Raw genomic sequence first — 24292 nt, 5'->3', positions numbered from 1 at the left:
GGGTCAGGAAGCTTACTGCTCAGTGCATTTCCCATTCCTGCTTTTAATAATAATGAAAATAAACAAGGATTTTGTTATCAAATTATTATTTTTTGAAAGCTTCACTAGGCTGAATGGCCTTTTCTCCTTGACATATTCTTCTGTTTGTCTGGTGCCACTGAGTGAGAACACTAATTTAGTGCCAATTAGTGCCAAATTTTGAGCAGCTTTTTTCTCCTGTAGTCAGGTCTGCCTCAAGGAACTGAATTCACACTTATTTCATCATGGACCTTTGCAGGCGGCAGAGGCAGCAGATTTTCATCTCATCAGACTGGGCGGATATGAACTGATGCATAAGGACAATGTTTTGTACCGCTCAGATCCTCCCAGTTACATTTCTATATTTATCTATAATGTAAGCACAATAGTAATCTTTTTGAAACAGGGATTTTGTATTAGTAAATATTAAAGTTGATATTTGTTTTGTTTTATTTATGCTGCATAATAGCATGATAGGAATGGTAATACCATATTGCAGATGTTTCAGACAGGCTGATTATATTGAACAATCTGTATTGAAACAGCTGCAGCGTCACTGTGCAGCTCAATGTGACAATGTTTTGTCATGGTGCAGACTCTATAGGGTATATTTTCAGGTCCTGGTGCTTAATTACTATCGCCAGAATGCTGTGAGCTTTTTTGCTCTCCTTAATCAGGAAGGGATAATCCTGCTGAACCTTCAATTTACTATGCATGATATGGAAACTCAATGACAGTGGTGCTATTGAAGGTTGGGGAAGCTGGTTAGGCTTTTCCTTACTGTAAATGATCATTGCTTGGCATGTATATGGTGTAAATGTTACCTGCTGCTTGTCAGTCCAAATGTTTTCAAAGATCCACTGTAGGCTGAACACCAGGCTAATAGAAAGCGATATCTGGCCAATGATTGATGTTGTGCTGGCAGAAACAGTGGGCTGAATTTTACTAGCCCTCCAATATTGGGGGTTGTGGCAGGGGGGTCCAGAAAATTCTTCCAGGAGAGGCCTGGCATGACCCTCAACCCTGGGAAGGCCCCACTGCATTTTCCTGGTGGCAGAGAGGCCTCGGTGTGGCCCCCCACCCCTGCCCGCCGCTCGGCAGCAGAGCCTTCATTTCAATATGTTAATAAAGGTTAATGAATAATGAATGCAAATTAACTTACCTTGTCCTGGCGGCCGTCCCACACCAAAACTCTGGCTGCTGGCCGGAACTCTCATGCCTTCGAAACTTCGTTTGGAGTTCCAAGGCATGAGACTGGTGGAGAGGGGGGAGGAGTGAAATTATCAGAGTGGGGAGGAGGGGTGGGGGGGAGCCAGGGAAACTGTTTCCATTTACTGAGGGGAAGATGGGAAGGGACTGAAGGACAAAAATTATGAAGTTTGGGGTGAAAGGTTGGTGCTGGCAAAAATGGTTTTTTCGGGGTGGGAGAGGGAGATAAATATATTGTTTGATCATGGGGGGGGCGGTGGAAGAGGGGCTTGATGTTCAATTAACAGTTTTTATTAAAAGTAAAGGTGATGTGTTCTTTAAAAATTTAAACTGCTGGTAAGGGCTTGAAGCCCTTTAAAAATGGCGCCAGCACCTGCGCGATGGCGCTGGATGCTGTTGCTGGGGATGGAGTTGCCATCCCCTTTATGTCATCGGGGGCGGCCGCTCCACCGCCTCCATTTAAATGAACACCTGCATGAAATATCGCGGGAGATCAGCAGTGGCCGCTCCGCGCGGGCGGCCCGCCAACTTCAAAGCACATCGCCGCGATTTGCAGCGCGCTACTAAAATTCAGCCCAGTGCTCTACATGCATGCTGGTGTGAGTCTCCCCTTAGACTAGTATACTCATGACAGCAACGAGCTATCAACATATGAAGTCAAACAAAGTGGGCCACTCAACAACAACAACAACTTGCATTTATATTGTGCCTTTAACATAGGAAAATATCCCAAGGTGCTTCACTGAAGCATATTTAAACAAAATATTGAGAATGAGCCAAAGAGGGGGATTATAAAGGTTTGGTCAAAGAAGTAGATTTTAAGGAAGATCTAAAAGGAGGAGAGAGAGGTGGAGAGGCAAGAGTTTTAAGCAAGGGATTCCAGAACTGAGGGCTTAGATGGCTGAAAGCACAGTCACCAATGGTAGGGCAAAGGGAGATGGAGATGCACAAGAGGCCTAAGTTGTAAGTACGCAGAGTGCTTGGAGGGTTGGAGGTTGAAGGAGAGGTAGGGAGGGGGTGAAGCCATGAAGGCATTTGAACATGAGGATGAGAATCGTAAATTAGGAGTGAAGGGTGAGCAGGACTTGGTGCGCATTAGGATACAGGGAACAGAGTTTTGGATTTTATGGAAGGTAGAGGTTAAAAGGCTAGCCAGGATACTCCCAGCATAGGGAGTCCAGCTATTATTTGCATAAATTGTCTTGTAAAGGCAGTCAAAGGCTCCACCCATTAAAAGATCAAATGGAAATTCCCAACTCAGATTTCTCAAAGCCATTATTTTGCAGGACTAGTGACTCACCTCATTGCTTGACAGCACAGTGTCTTCATCTAAACTAAGTACAGCATCTGTCTGGATGACATTGTATGGGAAGAAACGGCTGCTCATACTCTGTAAAAATACAAAAACTATAAGTTTTACAGCTCTGGAACTTTCATACCATCCAATATTCATTTTTTAGTTAATCCTTTCATAAAGAGCTCATTTGGAATATCGACTTGGTAACAGTTTTCCCAGTTCTGATGAAAGTACTTTTCACAGTTCTTTTGAAAGGTCAACGACCTGAAATATTTATTCTGTTTCTCTCTCCACAGATGCCGCCAGACCTGCTGAGTATTTCCAGAAATTTCTGTTTTTATTTCAGATTTCCAGCATCTGCAGTATTTTGCTTTTGTCTTTATTTTATTTTTTTTATTTAGAGACACAGCACTGAAACAGGCCCTTCGGCCCACCAAGTCTGTGCCGACCAACAACCACCCACTTATACTAACCCTACAGTAATCCCATATTCCCTATCACCTACCTACACTAGGGGCAATTTACAATGGCCAATTTACCTATCACCTGCAAGTCTTTGGCTGTGGGAGGAAACCGAAGCACCCGGGGAAAACCCACAAGGTCACAGGGAGAACTTGCAAACTCCACACAGACAGTACCCAGAATCGAACCCGGGTCACTGGAGCTGTGAGGCTGCGATGCTAACCACTGCACCACTGTATTTTGCAATTTGATTTCTATTTAGAAATTTGATTTTTACTGCTATCTCTTACTTTATTTCAGCTAAAATACCAGTTTTTGTTTCAAGGTGCTATTTTGTAAATGAGGCACATATAAAACTGGTGCTTTCAGAAGTTACTGGAACCTTTTGTGAAGTCAAACAACAAGCAGTAAATTTCAAGCATAACTTCACAATACGCAATATTCAGTTCTAGAATATATGAATAAGGCACCTAAATGGTAATGAACTACATATGCCTTTTACTACTCTGTTCTCATTTCTGATCTGCCTGCTGTCATTTTCCTGAGGGCCTTCACTGGTGCAGCTAAGGTCGGAGTCTGTTAGTTAAATGCAAATTGGGGTCCTGTGCCAAAAGCAATTTTTAAGCTGCCAATTGGTAAGGTGTGCACTACACACACTCCGCTCATTGGTAATATTTGTTGAGCAGTCCAACCAGTGGTCCTTAAAGGGCCACTGCAGGCTGTTCATGAATCAGATAATTAAAGTTTTTTCCTAAAAAAAAGCTTTTTGTGGAGCCAGAAGGAGCATTTATACTGCACCTGACGCCACAGAATTCCTCTAGCCCACTGCTGTCCCATCATCCCTTCCCCAAATGCATTGCACATCCCTTTAACAGCAGACTTCTGCTTCAGCTCCAAGGAGGAGCTGCAGGGATTTTTACCTTGCTGACTGGCAAACTGGCTATGAGTGCTGGTTCTGCACTTGAAGCTCACCAGCATTAAACAAATGGGACTCAGCCCTCAAAATGGATGGAGTCTCTCATCAGGGACTTCAGGTTACAATCTGAAAGTTCCCACGCAGGCCATGCACAAGTTGGCCCCTTCAAGTTACTGCTTCTGTGCGGCTGCACAAAAATAATTTAAAGGGCCTGTACAGAAAAAAAAGTTAGAGGGTACGTTGCTTCAGGCGGGTGCTTGATTGCTCCACCGCCTGAGCTCATAAGCCCCCCACCACCATCACCCCACCATGAATCGTATCCCAATTAACTGACATCTGATTGGCCAAAATGATGGTCTACACTGCAGACGCATGAAGTTCCATGCCAGGAGAGCAAAAGATGAAAATTTACCTGATGTCAATAAGAGGGTGAAACTCCTCATTTGTTAAAAAGGAGTGAATATTTGTTTTTCTACAAAATTAATAACTGGTCAATGTAATTGCAGGAATACACATGCCACCTCTGAGAGTGCAATATTGCCACTGAGTGATTCATCATGGAGGGAAAAAAAATTCTCTCCACTTTCATTAAAAGGAATTCTGCCCCTTAAGAGAGGCTGCAACCAGGGCTTCTGCCACAGCCTGATTTTGCATTGAACAAAACGGAGAAACATTAGTTGATAGGCATTCAAAATTACTTTTGTAAAAGCAATTTTTTAAAGACAAAATACTTTTAAGAGAAGAGGTTTAATTTTTGAGGGCTGAGAATTATTGTCCAGCTAAAAAGTCCTTCCTTTCACTGCAAGCCGAATGGCATTTGGAGAAGAGGAGGCATTTATGTTGTCATGTAACTGCCCAGTATATCACAGCTGAATTTGAAAGGATAATTATAGTCTCCTTTTAAATAGAATGCATGCATTGGAATTCCCTGTTAAATTGTATTTGTCCTACAGATTTCTGTAATAATAGCATCGTACCTCAACTTAGTAATTATTGAAAAAATGAGATGTCTGTGCTGGCTTGACAGTGATTTGAAAAAAAAATCAACTTTCAGTGTACAATATTATGATTACATTCATGTAACATGTACAATATTCAAATGAGTCAGTCATGTAAGGGCAAGAAGGTTTTGGCTCAGCTGTTACAATCAGACAGACCTAATGCTCACATGTGCTGACCCTTAAACTCATTTAACCAAGTGAAAGTCACACACTGCAGCTCTATTGCTAAAGCATGACACCATCATAAGGGCTCCCTCAGTGCCTCAGCTACTACTTCCTTAGTACGGAGGTAAATGTTACTAGGTATCACGCTACTGTGCAATATCAGCAGTTTGCATGCAAAATCATACCTTGAACATAGGAATTTGATTGTTTTAGTGCAATAATAGCTGCACTAAAAGTGATAATTAAGGGAAAGGGAAGTAGGAACTAGAAAACATTGGTGAAGACCCTCCTGCTCGGCCTCCCATTCCTGCAGCAATCTCGCACTGGCTGGTCAATTAATGCCTGGCATGTGGGGTGGCCGATAACTCAGCGGCTGGAGGTGGGCATTGAGATGGTGGCCGTGTCATCATTTGATACAGAAGGAAGTGCTGGTGCCATGTTTAAAGGGCTGCCAGCAACTAAGCGCTGACAAAAATGACCTTTCCTGCAGCACTCATCCCTGCAACCGTCTTCCGAACATTGAACCCTCCATCATCTGACAAACACTGAATCCCTTCATCATCTTCTAAACACTTAACCCTCCATCTTCCTCTGAACATTGAACCCTCCATCATCCTCCAAACATTGAATCCTCCATCATCCTCCAAACACTGAACCCTCTATCATCCTCCAAACACTGAACACTCCATCATCCTCCAAACATTGAACCCTCCATCATCCTCCAAACATTGAACACTCCATCATCCTCCCAACATTGAACCCTCCATCATCCTCCAAACACTGAACCCTCCATCATCCTACAAACATTGAACCCTCCATCATCCTCCGAACACTGAACCCTCCATCATCCTCCAAACATTGAACCCTCCATCATCCTCCGAACATTGAACCCTCCATCATCCTCCAAACATTGAACCCTCCATCATTCTCTAAACACTGAAACCTCCATCATCCTCCAAAAACTGAACCCTCCATCATTCTCTAAACACTGAATCCTCCATCATCCTCTAAACACTGAACTCTCCATCATCCTCTAAACACTGAACCCTCTATCATCCTCTAAACACTGAACCCTCCATCATCCTCGAAACACTGAACTCTCCATCATCCTCTAAACACTGAACCCTCTATCATCCTCCAAACATTGAACACTCCATCATCCTCCAAACACTGAACCCTCCATCATCCTCTAAACATTGAATCCTCCATCATCCTCTAAAAACTGAACCCGCCATCATCCTCCAAAAACTGAACCCTCCATCATCCTCTAAACACTGAACTCTCCATCATCCTCCAAACACTGAACCCTCTATCATCCTCCAAACATTGAACACTCCATCATCCTCCAAACACTGAACCCTCCATCATCCTCCAAAAACTGAACCCTCCATCATCCTCTAAACACTGAACCCGCCATCATCCTCCAAAAACTGAACCCTCCATCATCCTCTAAACACTGAACCCTCCATCATCCTCTAAACACTGAACCCTCCATCATCCTCTAAACACTGAACCCTCCATCATCCTCCAAACATTGAAAACTCCATCATCCTCCAAACACTGAACCATCCATCATCCTCTAAACACTGAACTCTCCATCATCCTCTAAACACTGAACCCTCCATCATCCTCTAAACACTAAACCCTCCATCATCCTCTAAACACTAAACCCTCCATCATCCTCCAAAAAAAGAACCCTCTATCATCCTCCAAACATTGAACACTCCATCATCCTCCAAACACTGAACCCTCCATCATCCTCTAAACACTAAACCCTCCATCATCCTCCAAAAAAAGAACCCTCCATCATCCTCTAAACACTGAACCCGCCATCATCCTCCAAAAACTGAACCCTCCATCATCCTCTAAACACTGAACCCTCCATCATCCTCTAAACACTGAACCCTCCATCATCCTCCAAAAACTGAACCCTCCATCATCCTCTAAACACTGAACCCTCCATCATCCTCCAAACATTGAAAACTCCATCATCCTCCAAACACTGAACCCTCCATCATCCTCTGAACATTGAACCATCCATCATCCTCTAAACACTGAACGCTCCATCATCCTCTAAACATTGAATCCACCATCATCCTCTAAACACTGAACCATCCATCATGCTCTAAACATTGAATCCTCCATCATCCTCTAAAAACTGAACCCGCCATCATCCTCCAAAAACTGAACCCTCCATCATCCTCTTAACATTGAATCCTCCATCATCCTCCAGAAACTGAACCCTCCATCATCCTCGAAACACTGAACCCTCCATCATCCTCTAAACACTGAACTCTCCATCATCCTCTAAACACTGAACCCTCCATCATCCTTGAAACATTGAACACTCCATCATCCTCCAAACACTGAACCCTCCATCATCCTCGAAACACTGAACCCTCCATCATCCTCTAAACACTGAACCCTCCATCATCCTCTAAACACTGAACCATCTATCATCCTCCAAACACTGAACCCTCCATCATCCTCCAAAAACTGAACCCTCCATCATCCTCTAAACACTGAACCCTCCATCATCCTCCAAAAACTGAACCATCTATCATCCTCCAAACACTGAACCCTCCATCATCCTCCAAAAACTGAACCCTCCATCATCCTCTAAACACTGAACCCTCCATCATCCTCCAAACACTGAACCCTCCATCATCCTCGAAACACTGAACTCTCCATCATCCTCTAAACACTGAACCATCTATCATCCTCCAAACACTGAACCCTCCATCATCCTCCAAAAACTGAACCCTCCATCATCCTCTAAACACTGAACCCTCCATCATCCTCCAAAAACTGAACCCTCCATCATCCTCGAAACACTGAACCCTCCATCATCCTCGAAACACTGAACCCTCCATCATCCTCTAAACACTGAACCCTCCATCATCCTCTAAACACTGAACCCTCCATCATCCTCTAAACACTGAACTCTCGATCATCCTCCAAACACTGAACCCTCCATCATCCTCTAAACATTGAACCCTCCATCATCCTCCGAACATTGAACCCTCCATCATCCTCCAAACATTGAACACTCCATCATCCTCCAAACATTGAACACTCCATCATCCTCCAAACACTGAACACTCCATCATCCTCCAAACATTGAAGCCTCCATCATCCTCTAAACACTGAACCCTCCATCATCCTCCAAACACTGAACCTACCATCATCCTCGAAACATTGAACCCGCCATCATCCTCCAAACATTGAACACTCCATCATCCTCCAAACATTGAACCCTCCATCATCCTCCAAACAATGAACCCTCCATCATCCTCCAAACACTGAACACTCCATCATCCTCTAAACACTGAACCCTCCATCATCCTCCAAACACTGAAACCTCCATCATCCTCCAAACACTGAACCCTCTATCATCCTCTGAACATTGAACCCTCCATCATCCTCCAAACATTGAACACTCCATCATCCTCTAAACATTGAACCCTACATCATCCTCCGAACATTGAACCCTCCATCATCCTCCAAACATTGAACACTCCATCATCCTCCAAACATTGAACCCTCCATCATCCTCCAAACAATGAACCCTCCATCATCCTCCAAACACTGAACACTCCATCATCCTCTAAACACTGAACCCTCCATCATCCTCCAAACACTGAAACCTCCATCATCCTCCAAACACTGAACACTCCATCATCCTCTGAACATTGAACCCTCCATCATCCTCCAAACATTGAACACTCCATCATCCTCTAAACATTGAACCCTACATCATCCTCCGAACATTGAACCCTCCATCATCCTCCAAACATTGAACACTCCATCATCCTCCAAACACTGAACACTCCATCATCCTCCAAACAATGAACCCTCCATCATCCTCTAAACACTGAACCCTCCATCATCCTCCAAACACTGAAACCTCCATCATCCTCCAAACACTGAACCCTCTATCATCCTCTGAACATTGAACCCTCCATCATCCTCCAAACATTGAACACTCCATCATCCTCTAAACATTGAACACTACATCATCCTCCGAACATTGAACCCTCTATCATCCTCCAAACATTGAACACTCCATCATCCTCCAAACATTGAACACTCCATCATCCTCCAAACACTGAACACTCCATCATCCTCCAAACATTAAAGCCTCCATCATCCTCCAAACACTGAACACTCCATCATCCTCAAAACACTGAACCCTCCATCATCCTCCAAACAATGAACCCTCCATCATCCTCCAAACAATGAACACTCCATCATCCTCTAAACACTGAACCCTCCATCATCCTCCAAAAACTGAATCCTCCATCATCCTCGAAACACTGAACCCTCCATCATCCTCTAAACACTGAACCCTCCATCATCCTCCAAAAACTGAACCCTCCATCATCCTCTAAACACTGAACCCTCCATCATCCTCCAAACACTGAACCCTCCATCATCCTCCAAACACTGAACCCTCCATCATCCTCCAAAAACTGAACCCTCCATCATCCTCTAAACACTGAACCCTCCATCATCCTCCAAACACTGAACCCTCCATCATCCTCTAAACACTGAACCCTCCATCATCCTCCAAACATTGAACCCTCCATCATTCTCCAAACATTGAACCCTCCTTCATTCTCCAAACATTGAACCCTCCTTCATTCTCCGAACATTGAACCCTCCATCATCCTCTAAACACTGAACCATCCATCATGCTCTAAACATTGAATCCTCCATCATCCTCTAAAAACTGAACCCGCCATCATCCTCCAAAAACTGAACCCTCCATCATCCTCTAAACACTGAACCCTCCATCATCCTCCAAAAACTGAACCCTCCATCATCCTCTAAACACTGAACACTCCATCATCCTCTAAAGACTGAACCCTCCATCATCCTCCAAAAACTGAACCCTCCATCATCCTCGAAACACTGAACCCTCCATCATCCTCCAAACATTGAAAACTCCATCATCCTCCAAACACTGAACCCTCCATCATCCTCTGAACATTGAACCATCCATCATCCTCTAAACACTGAACGCTCCATCATCCTCTAAACATTGAATCCTCCATCATCCTCTAAACACTGAACCATCCATCATGCTCTAAACATTGAATCCTCCATCATCCTCTAAAAACTGAACCCGCCATCATCCTCCAAAAACTGAACCCTCCATCATCCTCTAAACATTGAATCCTCCATCATCCTCCAAAAACTGAACCCTCCATCATCCTCTAAACACTGAACCCTCCATCATCCTCTAAACACTGAACCCTCCATCATCCTCTAAACATTGAATCCTCCATCATCCTCTAAACACTGAACCCTCCATCATCCTCCAAACATTGAACACTCCATCATCCTCCAAACACTGAACCCTCCATCATCCTCCAAACACTGAACCCTCCATCATCCTCCAAACATTGAACACTCCATCATCCTCCAAAAACTGAACCCTCCATCATCCTCTAAACACTAAACCCTCCATCATCCTCCAAAAACTGAACCCTCCATTATCCTCCAAAAACTGAACCCTCCATCATCCTCCAAAAACTGAACCCTCCATCATCCTCTAAACACTGAACCCTCCATCATCCTCTAAACACTGAACCCTCCATCATCCACAAAACACTGAACCCTCCATCATCCTCTAAACACTGAACCCTCCATCATCCTCCAAACACTGAACCCTCCATCATCCTCGAAACACTGAACCCTCCATCATCCTCGAAACACTGAACCCTCCATCATCCTCTAAACACTGAACCCTCCATCATCCTCTAAACACTGAACCCTCCATCATCCTCCAAACACTGAACCCTCGATCATCCTCCAAACACTGAACCCTCCATCATCTTCTAAACATTGAACCCTCCATCATCCTCCGAACATTGAACCCTCCATCATCCTCCAAACATTGAACACTCCATCATCCTCCAAACATTGAAGCCTCCATCATCCTCTAAACACTGAACCCTCCATCATCCTCCAAACACTGAACACTCCATCATCCTCCAAACATTGAACCCTCCATCATCCTCCAAACAATGAACCCTCCATCATCCTCTAAACAATGAACACTCCATCATCCTCTAAACACTGAACCCTCCATCATCCTCCAAACACTGAAACCTCCATCATCCTCCAAACACTGAACGCTCTATCATCCTCTGAGCATTGAACCCTCCATCATCCTCCAAACATTGAACCCTCCATCATCCTCCAAACATTGAACACTCCATCATCCTCCAAACATTGAACCCTCCATCATCCTCTGAGCATTGAACCCTCCATCATCCTCCAAACATTGAACCCTCCATCATCCTCCGAACATTGAACCCTCCATCATCCTCCAAACATTGAACACTCCATCATCCTCCAAACATTGAACACTCCATCATCCTCCAAACACTGAACACTCCATCATCCTCCAAACATTAAAGCCTCCATCATCCTCCAAACACTGAACACTCCATCATCCTCAAAACACTGAACCCTCCATCATCCTCCAAACAATGAACCCTCCATCATCCTCCAAACAATGAACACTCCATCATCCTCTAAACACTGAACCCTCCATCATCCTCCAAAAACTGAACCCTCCATCATCCTCGAAACACTGAACCCTCCATCATCCTCCAAACACTGAACCCTCCATCACCCTCCAAAAACTGAACCCTCCATCATCCTCTAAACACTGAACCCTCCATCATCCTCCAAACACTGAACCCTCCATCATCCTCCAAACACTGAACCCTCCATCATCCTCTAAACACTGAACCCTCCATCATCCTCCAAACATTGAACCCTCCATCATCCTCCAAACACTGAACCCTCCATCATCCTCCAAACACTGAACCCTCCATCATCCTCCAAACATTGAACCCTCCATCATTCTCCAAACATTGAACCCTCCTTCATTCTCCAAACATTGAACCCTCCTTCATTCTCCGAACATTGAACCCTCCATCATCCTCTAAACACTGAACCATCCATCATGCTCTAAACATTGAATCCTCCATCATCCTCTAAAAACTGAACCCGCCATCATCCTCCAAAAACTGAACCCTCCATCATCCTCTAAAGACTGAACCCTCCATCATCCTCCAAAAACTGAACCCTCCATCATCCTCGAAACACTGAACCCTCCATCATCCTCCAAACATTGAAAACTCCATCATCCTCCAAACACTGAACCCTCCATCATCCTCTGAACATTGAACCATCCATCATCCTCTAAACACTGAACGCTCCATCATCCTCTAAACATTGAATCCTCCATCATCCTCTAAACACTGAACCATCCATCATGCTCTAAACATTGAATCCTCCATCATCCTCTAAAAACTGAACCCGCCATCATCTTCCAAAAACTGAACCCTCCATCATCCTCTAAACATTGAATCCTCCATCATCCTCCAAAAACTGAACCCTCCATCATCCTCTAAACACTGAACCCTCCATCATCCTCTAAACACTGAACTCTCCATCATCCTCTAAACACTGAACCCTCCATCATCCTCCAAAAACTGAACCCTCCATCATCCTCCAAACATTGAACACTCCATCATCCTCCAAACACTGAACCCTCCATCATCCTCCAAAAACTGAACCCTCCATCATCCTCGAAACACTGAACCCTCCATCATCCTCCAAACATTGAAAACTCCATCATCCTCCAAACACTGAACCCTCCATCATCCTCTGAACATTGAACCATCCATCATCCTCTAAACACTGAACGCTCCATCATCCTCTAAACATTGAATCCTCCATCATCCTCTAAACACTGAACCATCCATCATGCTCTAAACATTGAATCCTCCATCATCCTCTAAAAACTGAACCCGCCATCATCTTCCAAAAACTGAACCCTCCATCATCCTCTAAACATTGAATCCTCCATCATCCTCCAAAAACTGAACCCTCCATCATCCTCTAAACACTGAACCCTCCATCATCCTCCAAAAACTGAACCCTCCATCATCCTCGAAACACTGAACCCTCCATCATCCTCCAAACATTGAAAACTCCATCATCCTCCAAACACTGAACCCTCCATCATCCTCTGAACATTGAACCATCCATCATCCTCTAAACACTGAACGCTCCATCATCCTCTAAACATTGAATCCTCCATCATCCTCTAAACACTGAACCATCCATCATGCTCTAAACATTGAATCCTCCATCATCCTCTAAAAACTGAACCCGCCATCATCTTCCAAAAACTGAACCCTCCATCATCCTCTAAACATTGAATCCTCCATCATCCTCCAAAAACTGAACCCTCCATCATCCTCCAAAAACTGAACCCTCCATCATCCTCCAAACATTGAACACTCCATCATCCTCCAAACACTGAACCCTCCATCATCCTCTAAACACTGAACTCTCCATCATCCTCTAAACACTGAACCCTCCATCATCCTCCAAAAACTGAACCCTCCATCATCCTCCAAACATTGAACACTCCATCATCCTCCAAACACTGAACCCTCCATCATCCTCCAAAAACTGAACCCTCCATCATCCTCTAAACACTGAACCCTCCATCATCCTCCAAACACTGAACCCTCCATCATCCTCCAAACACTGAACCTACCATCATCCTCCAAACACTGAACCTACCATCATCCTCGAAACATTGAACCCGCCATCATCCTCCAAACATTGAACACTCCATCATCCTCCAAACACCGAACACTCCATCATCCTCCAAACATTGAACCCTCCATCATCCTCCAAACAATGAACCCTCCATCATCCTCCAAACAATGAACCCTCCATCATCCTCTAAACACTGAACCCTCCATCATCCTCCAAACACTGAAACCTCCATCATCCTCCAAACATTAAAGCCTCCATCATCCTCCAAACACTGAACCCTCCATCATCCTCCAAACAATGAACCCTCCATCATCCTCCAAACAATGAACACTCCATCATCCTCGAAACACTGAACCCTCCATCATCCTCTAAACACTGAACCCTCCATCATCCTCCAAAAAATGAACCCTCCATCATCCTCCAAACACTGAACCCTCCATCATCCTCCAAACACTGAACCCTCCGTCATCCTCCAAACATTGAACCCTCCTTCATTCTCCAAACATTGAACCCTCCTTCATTCTCCGAACATTGAACCCTCCATCATCCTCTAAACATTGAACTCTCCATCATCCTCCGAACATTGAACCCTCCATCATCCTCTAAACATTGAACCATCCATCATCCTCCAAACATTGAACCCTCCATCATCCTCTAAACATTGAACCCTCCATCATCCTCTAAACACAGAACACTCCATCATCCTCCAAAAATTGAACCCTCCATCATCCTCCAAACATTGAACCCTCCATCATCCTCCAAACATTGAACCCTCCATCATTCTCCGAGCATTGAACCCTCCATCATCCTCCAAACATTGAACCCTCCATCATCTTCCAAACATTGAACCCTCCATCATCCTCTAAACATTGAACCCTCCATCATCCTCCAAACATTGAACCCTCCATCATCCTCTAAACATTGAACCCTCCATCATCCTCCAAACACTGAATACTCCATCATCCTCCAAAAATTGAACCCTCCATCATCCTCCAAACATTGAACCCACCATCATCCTCCAAACATTGAACCCTCCATCATTCTCCGAGCATTGAACCCTCCATCATCCTCCAAACATTGAACCCTCCATCATCCTCCAAACATTGAACCCTCCATCATCCTCTAAACATTGAACCCTCCATCATCCTCCAAACATTGAACCCTCCATCATCCTCTAAACATTGAACCCTCCATCATCCTCCAAACACTGAACACTCCATCATGCTCCAAAAATTGAACCCTCCATCATCCTCCAAACATTGAACCCTCCATCATCCTCTAAACACTGAACCCTCCATCACCCTCTAAACACTGAACCCTCCATCATCCTCTAAACACTGAACCCTCCATCATCCTCCAAAAACTGAACCCTCCATCATCCTCTAAACACTGAACCCTCCATCATCCTCCAAAAACTGAACCCTCCATCATCCTCTATACACTGAACCCTCCATCATCCTCCAAACATTGAACCCTCCATCATCTTCCAAACATTGAACCCTCCATCATCCTCTAAACATTGAACCCTCCATCATCCTCTAAACACTGAACCCTCCCTCATCCTCTAAACACTGAACCCTCCATCATCCTCCAATCATTGAACACTCCATCATCCTCCAAACATTGAACACTCCATCATCCTCCAAACACTGAACCCTCCATCATCCTCTAAACACTGAACCCTCCATCATCCTCCAAAAACTGAACCCTCCATCATCCTCTAAACACTGAACCCTCCATCATCCTCGAAACACTGAACCCTCCATCATCCTCCAAACACTGAACCCTCCATCATCCTCTAAACACTGAACCCTCCATCATCCTCCAAAAACTGAACCCTCCATCATCCTCTAAACACTGAACCCTCCATCATCCTCGAAACACTGAACCCTCCATCATCCTCTAAACACTGAAGCCTCCCTCATCCTCTAAACACTGAACCCTCCATCATCCTCCTAACATTGAACACTCCATCATCCTCCAAACACTGAACCCTCCATCATCCTCCAAACACTGAACCCTCCATCATCCTCTAAACATTGAACCGTCCATCATCCTCTAAACACTGAACCTTCCATCATCCTCCAAAAACTGAACCCTCCATCATCCTCTAAACACTGAACCCTCCATCATCCTCTAAACACTGAACCCTCCATCATCCTCCAAACATTGAACACTCCATCATCCTCCAAACACTGAACCCTCCATCATCCTCTGAACATTGAACCCTCCATCATCCTCTAAACACTGAACCTTCCATCATCCTCCAAAAACTGAACCCTCCGTCATCCTCTAAACACTGAACCCTCCATCATCCTCCAAAAACTGAACCCTCCATCATCCTCTAAACACTGAACCCTCCATCATCCTCTAAACACTGAACCCTCCATCATCCTCCAAACATTGAACCTTCCATCATCCTCTAAACACTGAACCCTCCATCATCCTCCAAACACTGAACCTTCCATCATCCTCCAAAAACTGAACCCTCCATCATCCTCTAAACACTGAACCCTCCATCATCCTCCAAACACTGAACCCTCCATCATCCTCCAAACACTGAACACTCCATCATCCTCTAAACACTGAACCCTCCATCATCCTCTGAACATTGAACCCTCCATCATCCTACAAACACTGAACCCTCCATCATCCTCCAAACATTGAACCCTCCATCATCCTCTAAACACTGAACCCTCCATCATCCTCTAAACACTGAATCCTCCATTATCCTCTAAACATTGAACCCTCCATCATCCTCCAAACATTTAACCCTCCATCATCCTCTAAACACTGAACCCTCCATCATCCTGCAAACACTGAACCCTCCATCATCCTCTAAACACTGAACCCTCCATCATCCTCGAAAAACTGAACCCTCCATCATCTTCCAAACACTGAACCCTCCATCATCCTCCAAACACTGAACCCTCCATCATCCTCCAAACATTGAACCCTCCATCATCCTCTAAACACTGAACCCTCCATCATCCTCCAAACACTGAACCCTCCATCATCCTCTAAACACTGAACCCTCCATCATCCTCCAAACACTGAACCCTCCATCATCCTCCAAACACTGAACCCTCCATCATCCTCCAAACACTGAACCCTCCATTATCCTCTAAACATTGAACCCTCCATCATCCTCCAAACATTTAACCCTCCATCATCCTCTAAACACTGAACCCTCCATCATCCTCCAAACACTGAACCCTCCATCATCCTCCAAACACTGAACCATCCATCATCCTCTAAACACTGAACCCTCCATCATCCTCTAAAAACTGAACCCTCCATCATCCTCCAAACACTGAACCCTCCATCATCCTCCAAAAACTGAACCCTCCATCATCCTCTAAACACTGAACCCTCCCTCATCCTCTAAACACTGAACCCTCCATCATCCTCCAAACATTGAACACTCCATCATCCTCCAAACACTGAACCCTCCATCATCCTCTAAACACTAAACCCTCCATCATCCTCCAAAAACTGAACCCTCCATCATCCTCTAAACACTGAACCCTCCATCATCCTCCAAAAACTGAACCCTCCATCATCCTCGAACCACTGAACCCTCCATCATCCTCCAAAAACTGAACCCTCCATCATCCTCGAAACACTGAACCCTCCATCATCCTCCAAAAACTGAACCCTCCATCATCCTCGAAACACTGAACCCTCCATCATCCTCTAAACACTGAACCCTCCATCATCCTCTAAACACTGAACCCTCCATCATCCTCCAAACACTGAACCCTCCATCATCCTCCAATAACTGAACCCTCCATCATCCTCGAAACACTGAACCCTCCATCATCCTCCAAAAACTGAACCCTCCATCATCCTCTAAACACTGAACCCTCCATCATCCTCCAATAACTGAACCCTCCATCATCCTCTAAACACTGAACCCTCCATCATCCTCCAAAAACTGAACCCTCCATCATCCTCTAAACACTGAACCCTCCATCATCCTCTAAACACTGAACCCTCCATCATCCTCCAAAAACTGAACCCTCCATCATCCTCCAAACACTGAACCCTCCATCATCCTCCAAACACTGAACCATCCATCATCCTCTAAACATTGAACCCTCCATCATCCTCTAAACACTGAACCCTCCATCATCCTCCAAAAACTGAACCCTCCATCATCCTCTAAACACTGAACCCTCCATCATCCTCCAAACACTGAACCCTCCATCATCCTCTAAACACTGAACCCTCCATCATCCTCCAAAAACTGAACCCTCCATCATCCTCTAAACACTGAACCCTCCATCATCCTCCAAACACTGAACCCTCCATCATCCTCCAATAACTGAACCCTCCATCATCCTCTAAACACTGAACCCTCCATCATCCTCCAAAAACTGAATCCTCCATCATCCTCTAAACACTGAACCCTCCATCATCCTCCAAACACTGAACCCTCCATCATCCTCCAAACACTGAACCCTCCATCATCCTCTAAACACTGAACCCTCCATCATCCTCTAAAAACTGAACCCTCCATCATCCTCCAAACACTGAACCCTCCATCATCCTCTAAACACTGAACCCTCCATCATCCTCCAAAAACTGAACCCTCCATCATCCTCTAAACACTGAACCCTCCCTCATCCTCTAAACACTGAACCCTCCATCATCCTCCAAACATTGAACACTCCATCATCCTCCAAAAACTGAACCCTCCATCATCCTCTAAAAACTGAACCCTCCATCATCCTCTAAAAACTGAACCCTCCATCATCCTCTAAACACTGAACCCTCCATCATCCTCCAAACACTGAACCCTCCATCATCCTCCAAAAACTGAACCCTCCATCATCCTCTAAACATTGAACCCTCCATCATCCTCCAAACATTGAACCCTCCATCATCCTCTAAACACTGAACCCTCCATCATCCTCCAAACATTTTACCCTCCATCATCCTCTAAAAACTGAACCCTCCATCATCCTCCAAACACTGAACACTCCATCATCCTCTAAACACTGAACCCTCCATCATCCTCTAAACATTGAACCCTCCATCATCCTCTAAACACTAAACCCTCCATCATCCTCTAAACGCTGAACCCTCCATCATCCTCTAAACACTGAACCCTCCATCATCCCTCAAACATTGAACCCTCCATCATCCTCTGAACATTGAACCCTCCATCATTCTCTAAACATTGAACACTCCAGCATCCTTGGAAGAAATCCACACCTCCCTCCAGTTCTGGTTCTTCTCCTTGCTGTAGGACCTCCTCCTGAATGAATAATGCCCATGGTACTTTGGCACTGCTGGTCTCACTGGGTTCCCTGCCAGTAGCTGCTGCAATGTGGCCTACCCCATCTCCCCATCGGACCCCTCTCAACTGATTCCCTGCCAGGATCACAATGGCATCAAGCGGGGGCTCAAGCCAAGATCAGTGGCTTCCCAACTCCTTCCTACCTACCAATGAAAAATGCCTCACTCCGTGGCTGCCGAATGCAGCAATGACAACAGCTGCTGCCCTGTTGCTGGTCTTTAAAACCTGCCGAGTCTCTGACACCCCGTCTTCCGCGTGCACTTACTGTTAAACCCGGAGGGGCATGTAAAATCGTGGGCTATGGCCTTGTTAACTATCTTAAAATGCTGTCAATTGCTCAGTTCTAAAACGCGAGCAGCGTCCCCATGTGATTTCCCTCTGCCACCTGTAAAATGTGGGCTTGGCACTATGATGTCAGAGGACCAACCCGACATGACCTCACACAATTTTACAGCCAGCCCACCTCCACTGCTGTCCATTTCAGAGGCATAAATTCCCGGTCATGATTTCAGATGGCACAGTACAGGTGAGGCCATGCTCTCCTTGGTTGGAGAACCAGCACTCTAAAAGAAGTCCTTTTTTGAAAAACAACGGTATTTGGGGTAGAAACGCACTGTGACTTTTTCCCTGGCACATAACTGACAATGTGCACACAACACCTGCCCAATCAAGAAGACTCAAGGCTCACCTGAGACTGGACCTTGTTGTAATAATTGGGATGAGCTGCTGGTGCTTGTTGCTGCTGCAGAGAATGCTCACTCATCTCAATCCATCCAGTGGTATGCCCTGGGAAGGGGAGGAAGGGGAAACAAGAGGGGCAAGCATGGCCAGCAGTGACCCTTAAGAATGCTATGGAGCCAGAAGGAGCACTTTGGTTTAAAAAAAGTATCCTTTGTTGGTTGGTGGCTGCTCATAAGGCTGTATCCTTGGCAGGAAAAGATGAACAGAGCAGATCTGGTGCCTCTCCTGCTCAGGGAAGCCCACATTTCAAGAAGGGGTCCTACAACTGGTGTTAGGCACCTCCTTGGAATGTACAAGGGGCCTAACGACTGCTCTAGGCAGCTGCTAGGGCACGAGACCTATCCTCATGAAATTGGTCCTTTTTGCTCATTTTTTGCCTGGTCCAATTTCTACCCCAACTATTTTGCTTGCACACCAATTGGTATCAAGGTAGAGCTTTGCACTTTGAAGTGGTGACAATGGGCAGTACACAACTATATAAAGCAGGGGGCAACTTCGTAGGCACTGCATTAATACTTCCACTGCCTCTCCTTTGGGATACACTGCAAGGTACTGGTGTAAACATGGCAGAGCTAAAACATGACACCATACATGTATGCTGCATCAACAGCACAAAGAAAGTAGAATTCTGGTCCTCATGTTATCAGAAATCTTCAAAGGAATTCTAGGAACAGCTCAGCAGGTCAACAATTTGTGAATAGTAAATTGTCAATTTACCACTAGCTGCTGAGTTAGAACAATGCACGCTGCATAATTAATAACCAAAATGAATTATTTGAGAATAATTTTCTGTCTAATTATTCTCAGGTGGTATAAACTACAGATAATTTGCATAACTAATAGACTCTGCTTCACATAATTGTATAGGTTGTTAATTTTAGAGTAATATAACAACCAAAATCATCTCCACTCATTTATGTAAGAGCCTGTTCTTCATATGATAGGGAACATATATATTAAGTGGACAATTTTACAGTTGCTTACTTATTCTCACCGACAGATTATAAAAACAAATCTATTATTTGCTAATCTTTGTATCAAAGTTCGGCTGTTGAAAATTAACATATCAGAACTCTTTAAGCAGCCATAAAATGCTGAATTATTGCGTACATACAGCAGAGTATAACTTATGCTACAATATACTTCAGATCTACTTTTCCACAAATGCTTCAGACAAGTGAAAAATCAGTACTATGTTCAACATGAATGTCTAATAATAGTCTTTTTGACAAAATGAGGGGGTCTTTGCATTGACTGAAGTGAATGAACAGCTTAGATATTCAAGATCTGTGAAACTGCAGTCCAAGTGGCATCATAGGTGATGCAGCTATCTATAGGGTAATGTGAAAGTGCAGACTATCTGCTAAATAATCCCTAAACAAAATCACCCTAGTGTAATCCATAGCATGGGTAGTGCGTATATCTAGAGACTCTCAATACTGGAAAATACTTTGGTTAACTAAAGTTAAAAAAAATGTATGCCTTTGTGAACACCCATATTACAGGTCATGGCAACCCAGATTCAATGTCATTTACCCCAGAAGCTAAATTCCTGACCCTCATAAGAATTCATACCATATTTGGCTTTACATGAAATGAAGGTTAACTTTGAACTCTGAGCTGTTCTCCTTTCTATGCACCACTGGTAAAGACAAACTTCTAATGTTGCCATGATTAGCTATGGCTAGGTATATAAGTACACACACAATGCGACACTTGAGAGTTAGATAACTAGATCAAGAAATTGTGTAATAGCATATATAATACAGTTTTGTGTCAAAGGTTTACTTATCATTTTCTTGTTCTTTTCACAACTGCATAAAGAAAACTAATCTGCTTACCCTCCTCTTGCAAAAAAAATCCTGCAAAAAATGAAGAAAGCAATCCTATAAAAGAAGCCACCTTCAGCCTTTGCCAAGAATTGTAATTTTACTTGTGAAAATCATAGAATCATAGAATGGATACAGCACAGGAGGCCATACAGCCTGTTGTGTCTGTGCCAATGGGATAAGGCTTCCAGGGTGAACAGCCACACAGGATTCTGAAAATTATATATGGTCCCTCACATACTACTGAACACCTCCAAGTAAGTCATCTGATATGTATTCTAACATATCTTAAAGTGCTTATCTCAGTTACAAACAAAATTAGACCATTGTGCTGACATTTCAAATCTACCACAATTCTTTTATGTTACAGGCTCCAGCACACCCAATGCAGAATTATACACACTGGACTGCATTAATTTTAGTTTTTGAGCAGGCTGTCCAGAAATTTCTAAAAACGAAACCAAGGACCAAGATCATAGCCTCTAAAACGGGAATCATTTTCTTGCATCTCTGTTGAATTGCTCTTTCTGTGATATCAGTATCATCTTGATTTCTTAGTATTAGGAAATAATGAAGCTTCTCCTATTGGCAAACATCCCATGGTTGTTCACCTATGTCTGTCAGATACAGATTTAACATTCATGGGCTTTTTGATACATTTTATGTCATTACTAATAGCTTCTTTGATGCATATTATTAAAAACAGACTACCTAACTAACTCTAGGGACTGCTCTTGGATAGGATTTGGCTTTTCTGGAGTTCTGGAGGATTATATACCTCTCCATTCCCCATTTTCCACCAACATCCCATCCCTGCAACAACTGCCCCCCACCCCCTGCCCCTATTTTGCCTTGTACTATGCACTATTCTGATTAATTTTGCTTTTTCCTATTCCCACATTATTGATTCACATTTTCCTCTAATTTTCATCCTCTTGCAGGCATAATATTTACATGATTGCCTAAAATAATCTTCGCCTCTTGCAAGATTTTTTGTCCTAAATCATGACCCTCGTATCTAAGACTTACTTACTTTATATTTTATGAGCTAAAAATTTGATTAGACCCATTATGGGCACGGGGATCACAGTGCATGATTGCCCCATGCCTGGCTGAGTTGAGGCAGGCGACATGCAAATTTTGTGTTGCGTTCTTACTAACATCATTGTGGCCTTCACTCCAGTGCAAAATACACTGCTGACCTGCTGCGTGCTCAGCAGGGGGCCCAGATGTGTGCGTGGCTAGCACGATGTACAGCTTGCCTGCACATCTTAATGACAGCTTGCCCCTCTTAAAGGGGAGTCGCACTCAGTCTACAGCAGCAGATGGAACTGTTTCTTAAAGTCTTTGAGGGAAGAAAGAAGACTGCTAATAAAGGACTCCCAGGTTCTTTGATGCAGCCCTGGAGGTTTTAGTCCAGGAGGTTGTGAGAAGGAGAAAGGTTATGTTTCTACAGGGGACCAGGAGGCCCTCAAGGCATGCCCTGTGAAGGGAATGGGAGCAGGTGGCCACGAATGTCAATTCCCGGTGTCTGGCCCCGAGGACCTGGCTGCCGTGCCAGATAAAGTTCAATGACCTCACACAAATGCATCTTCAAATGATATCTCCTACCCACTGTACCACCAGCCTCTCACACAGCTCAATGCACCACTCCCCCGTCACTCATCCAGCAGCCATAAGGACTCAGGTTGAACATTCAGATGCTCCACTTCACATTCACAAACTTGCCAATGCTGTCAGCTTCACAAGCAGCTTTCGCAGCTTCCACATGGTTCCAGCTATTTAGCTATATTAGGCACATTACCCAAAAACATTGCAACACACTTACTGACACTTCCCTCTCTCAAGGTCACATGTAACAGGAGGGAGCAGCAGAGAACCAGTGGGGGACTGGCACACCTGCATCTCCTGAGTCATTTGGCGGAGAAGGTACTCCGCATTTTAGGGCTGGCAGTGACTGAGAATTGTTATGTCTGGCATCACTGAGAACATTCAGGATAACAGTATATTCCTGCCTTATGCACCTTCTTAAATCCCACTTCACCCTTGTCCTGCTATCCGGCTTGAAGTTCAAGCTGCAGATGTGTGACCATGGACATCTTGCTTTCCACCCAACCCCCTTCTCTCACCCCAAACCTCCCCTTCTGCATTTCTGTTTTCAGTTACCCAAGAATTGCTTCCTGGCCAGCCAGTGCAGCCTCAGCATGAAAGGAATGAGCAACAGCTCAGATGTCTGATGAAAAAGCACCATCCCTTGATTTGACATTCACAGCCACCAGCTCAGATACTGGCTCTGCGGATTTTAGAGAGTGATATAGAGGCAGGATAGCAGTTTGTGACACACTAGGCATGGCTGGCTCCAGCCAGGGCAGGGAGAAAGGACAGAGTGTGTGCCAGCTCACCACAAGGTTAGGTTGCAGGCAAATTCTATTGCACAAGACACAGATAGCCTTCGGCTCTTGGAGGTGAGACATCCGACTTCAGAGGGGCAGAAGCCCAGACTAAAGCCAATTAAAGGCCTGAGCCACGCAAAATAGTAGTGTGCTTTGCAAGCTGGGTGGAGGTAGACTCACCTCCGGCTTTCCAGTCAGTGGGCAGAACCACCCCCTCACTGCTAAATTATGGTCTTTGGCTCCAACCTGGCCAGGTCTTCGTGCAGAGCTTGCAGCCCATACTTTCCAGTGTGGAAATGGTGGGCAACTGCATGACAGATGCAGTATCTGATGGCCAATGTCTCAGTTTCTACTGGAGCAC

General features: G+C 44.5%; 1 protein-coding gene across 2 annotated transcripts in view; it reads right to left on the bottom strand.

The window, feature by feature from the left end:
* LOC137357734 (exostosin-1-like) overlaps positions 1-24292 on the bottom strand; it is an 813195-nt gene that overhangs the window by 103047 nt on the left and 685856 nt on the right. For both annotated transcript variants that reach the window (XM_068024074.1, XM_068024075.1), the window contains exon 9: positions 2528-2617. In XM_068024074.1, the coding sequence (XP_067880175.1) occupies positions 2528-2617 (90 nt within the window). The remainder of the gene's footprint in view (positions 1-2527; positions 2618-24292) is intronic.

Source organism: Heterodontus francisci, chromosome 3 (genome assembly GCF_036365525.1).
Source record: "Heterodontus francisci isolate sHetFra1 chromosome 3, sHetFra1.hap1, whole genome shotgun sequence".
In the NCBI taxonomy this organism is placed as follows: Eukaryota; Metazoa; Chordata; class Chondrichthyes; order Heterodontiformes; family Heterodontidae; genus Heterodontus; species Heterodontus francisci.
This window is presented reverse-complemented; position numbering and strand designations above follow the sequence as displayed.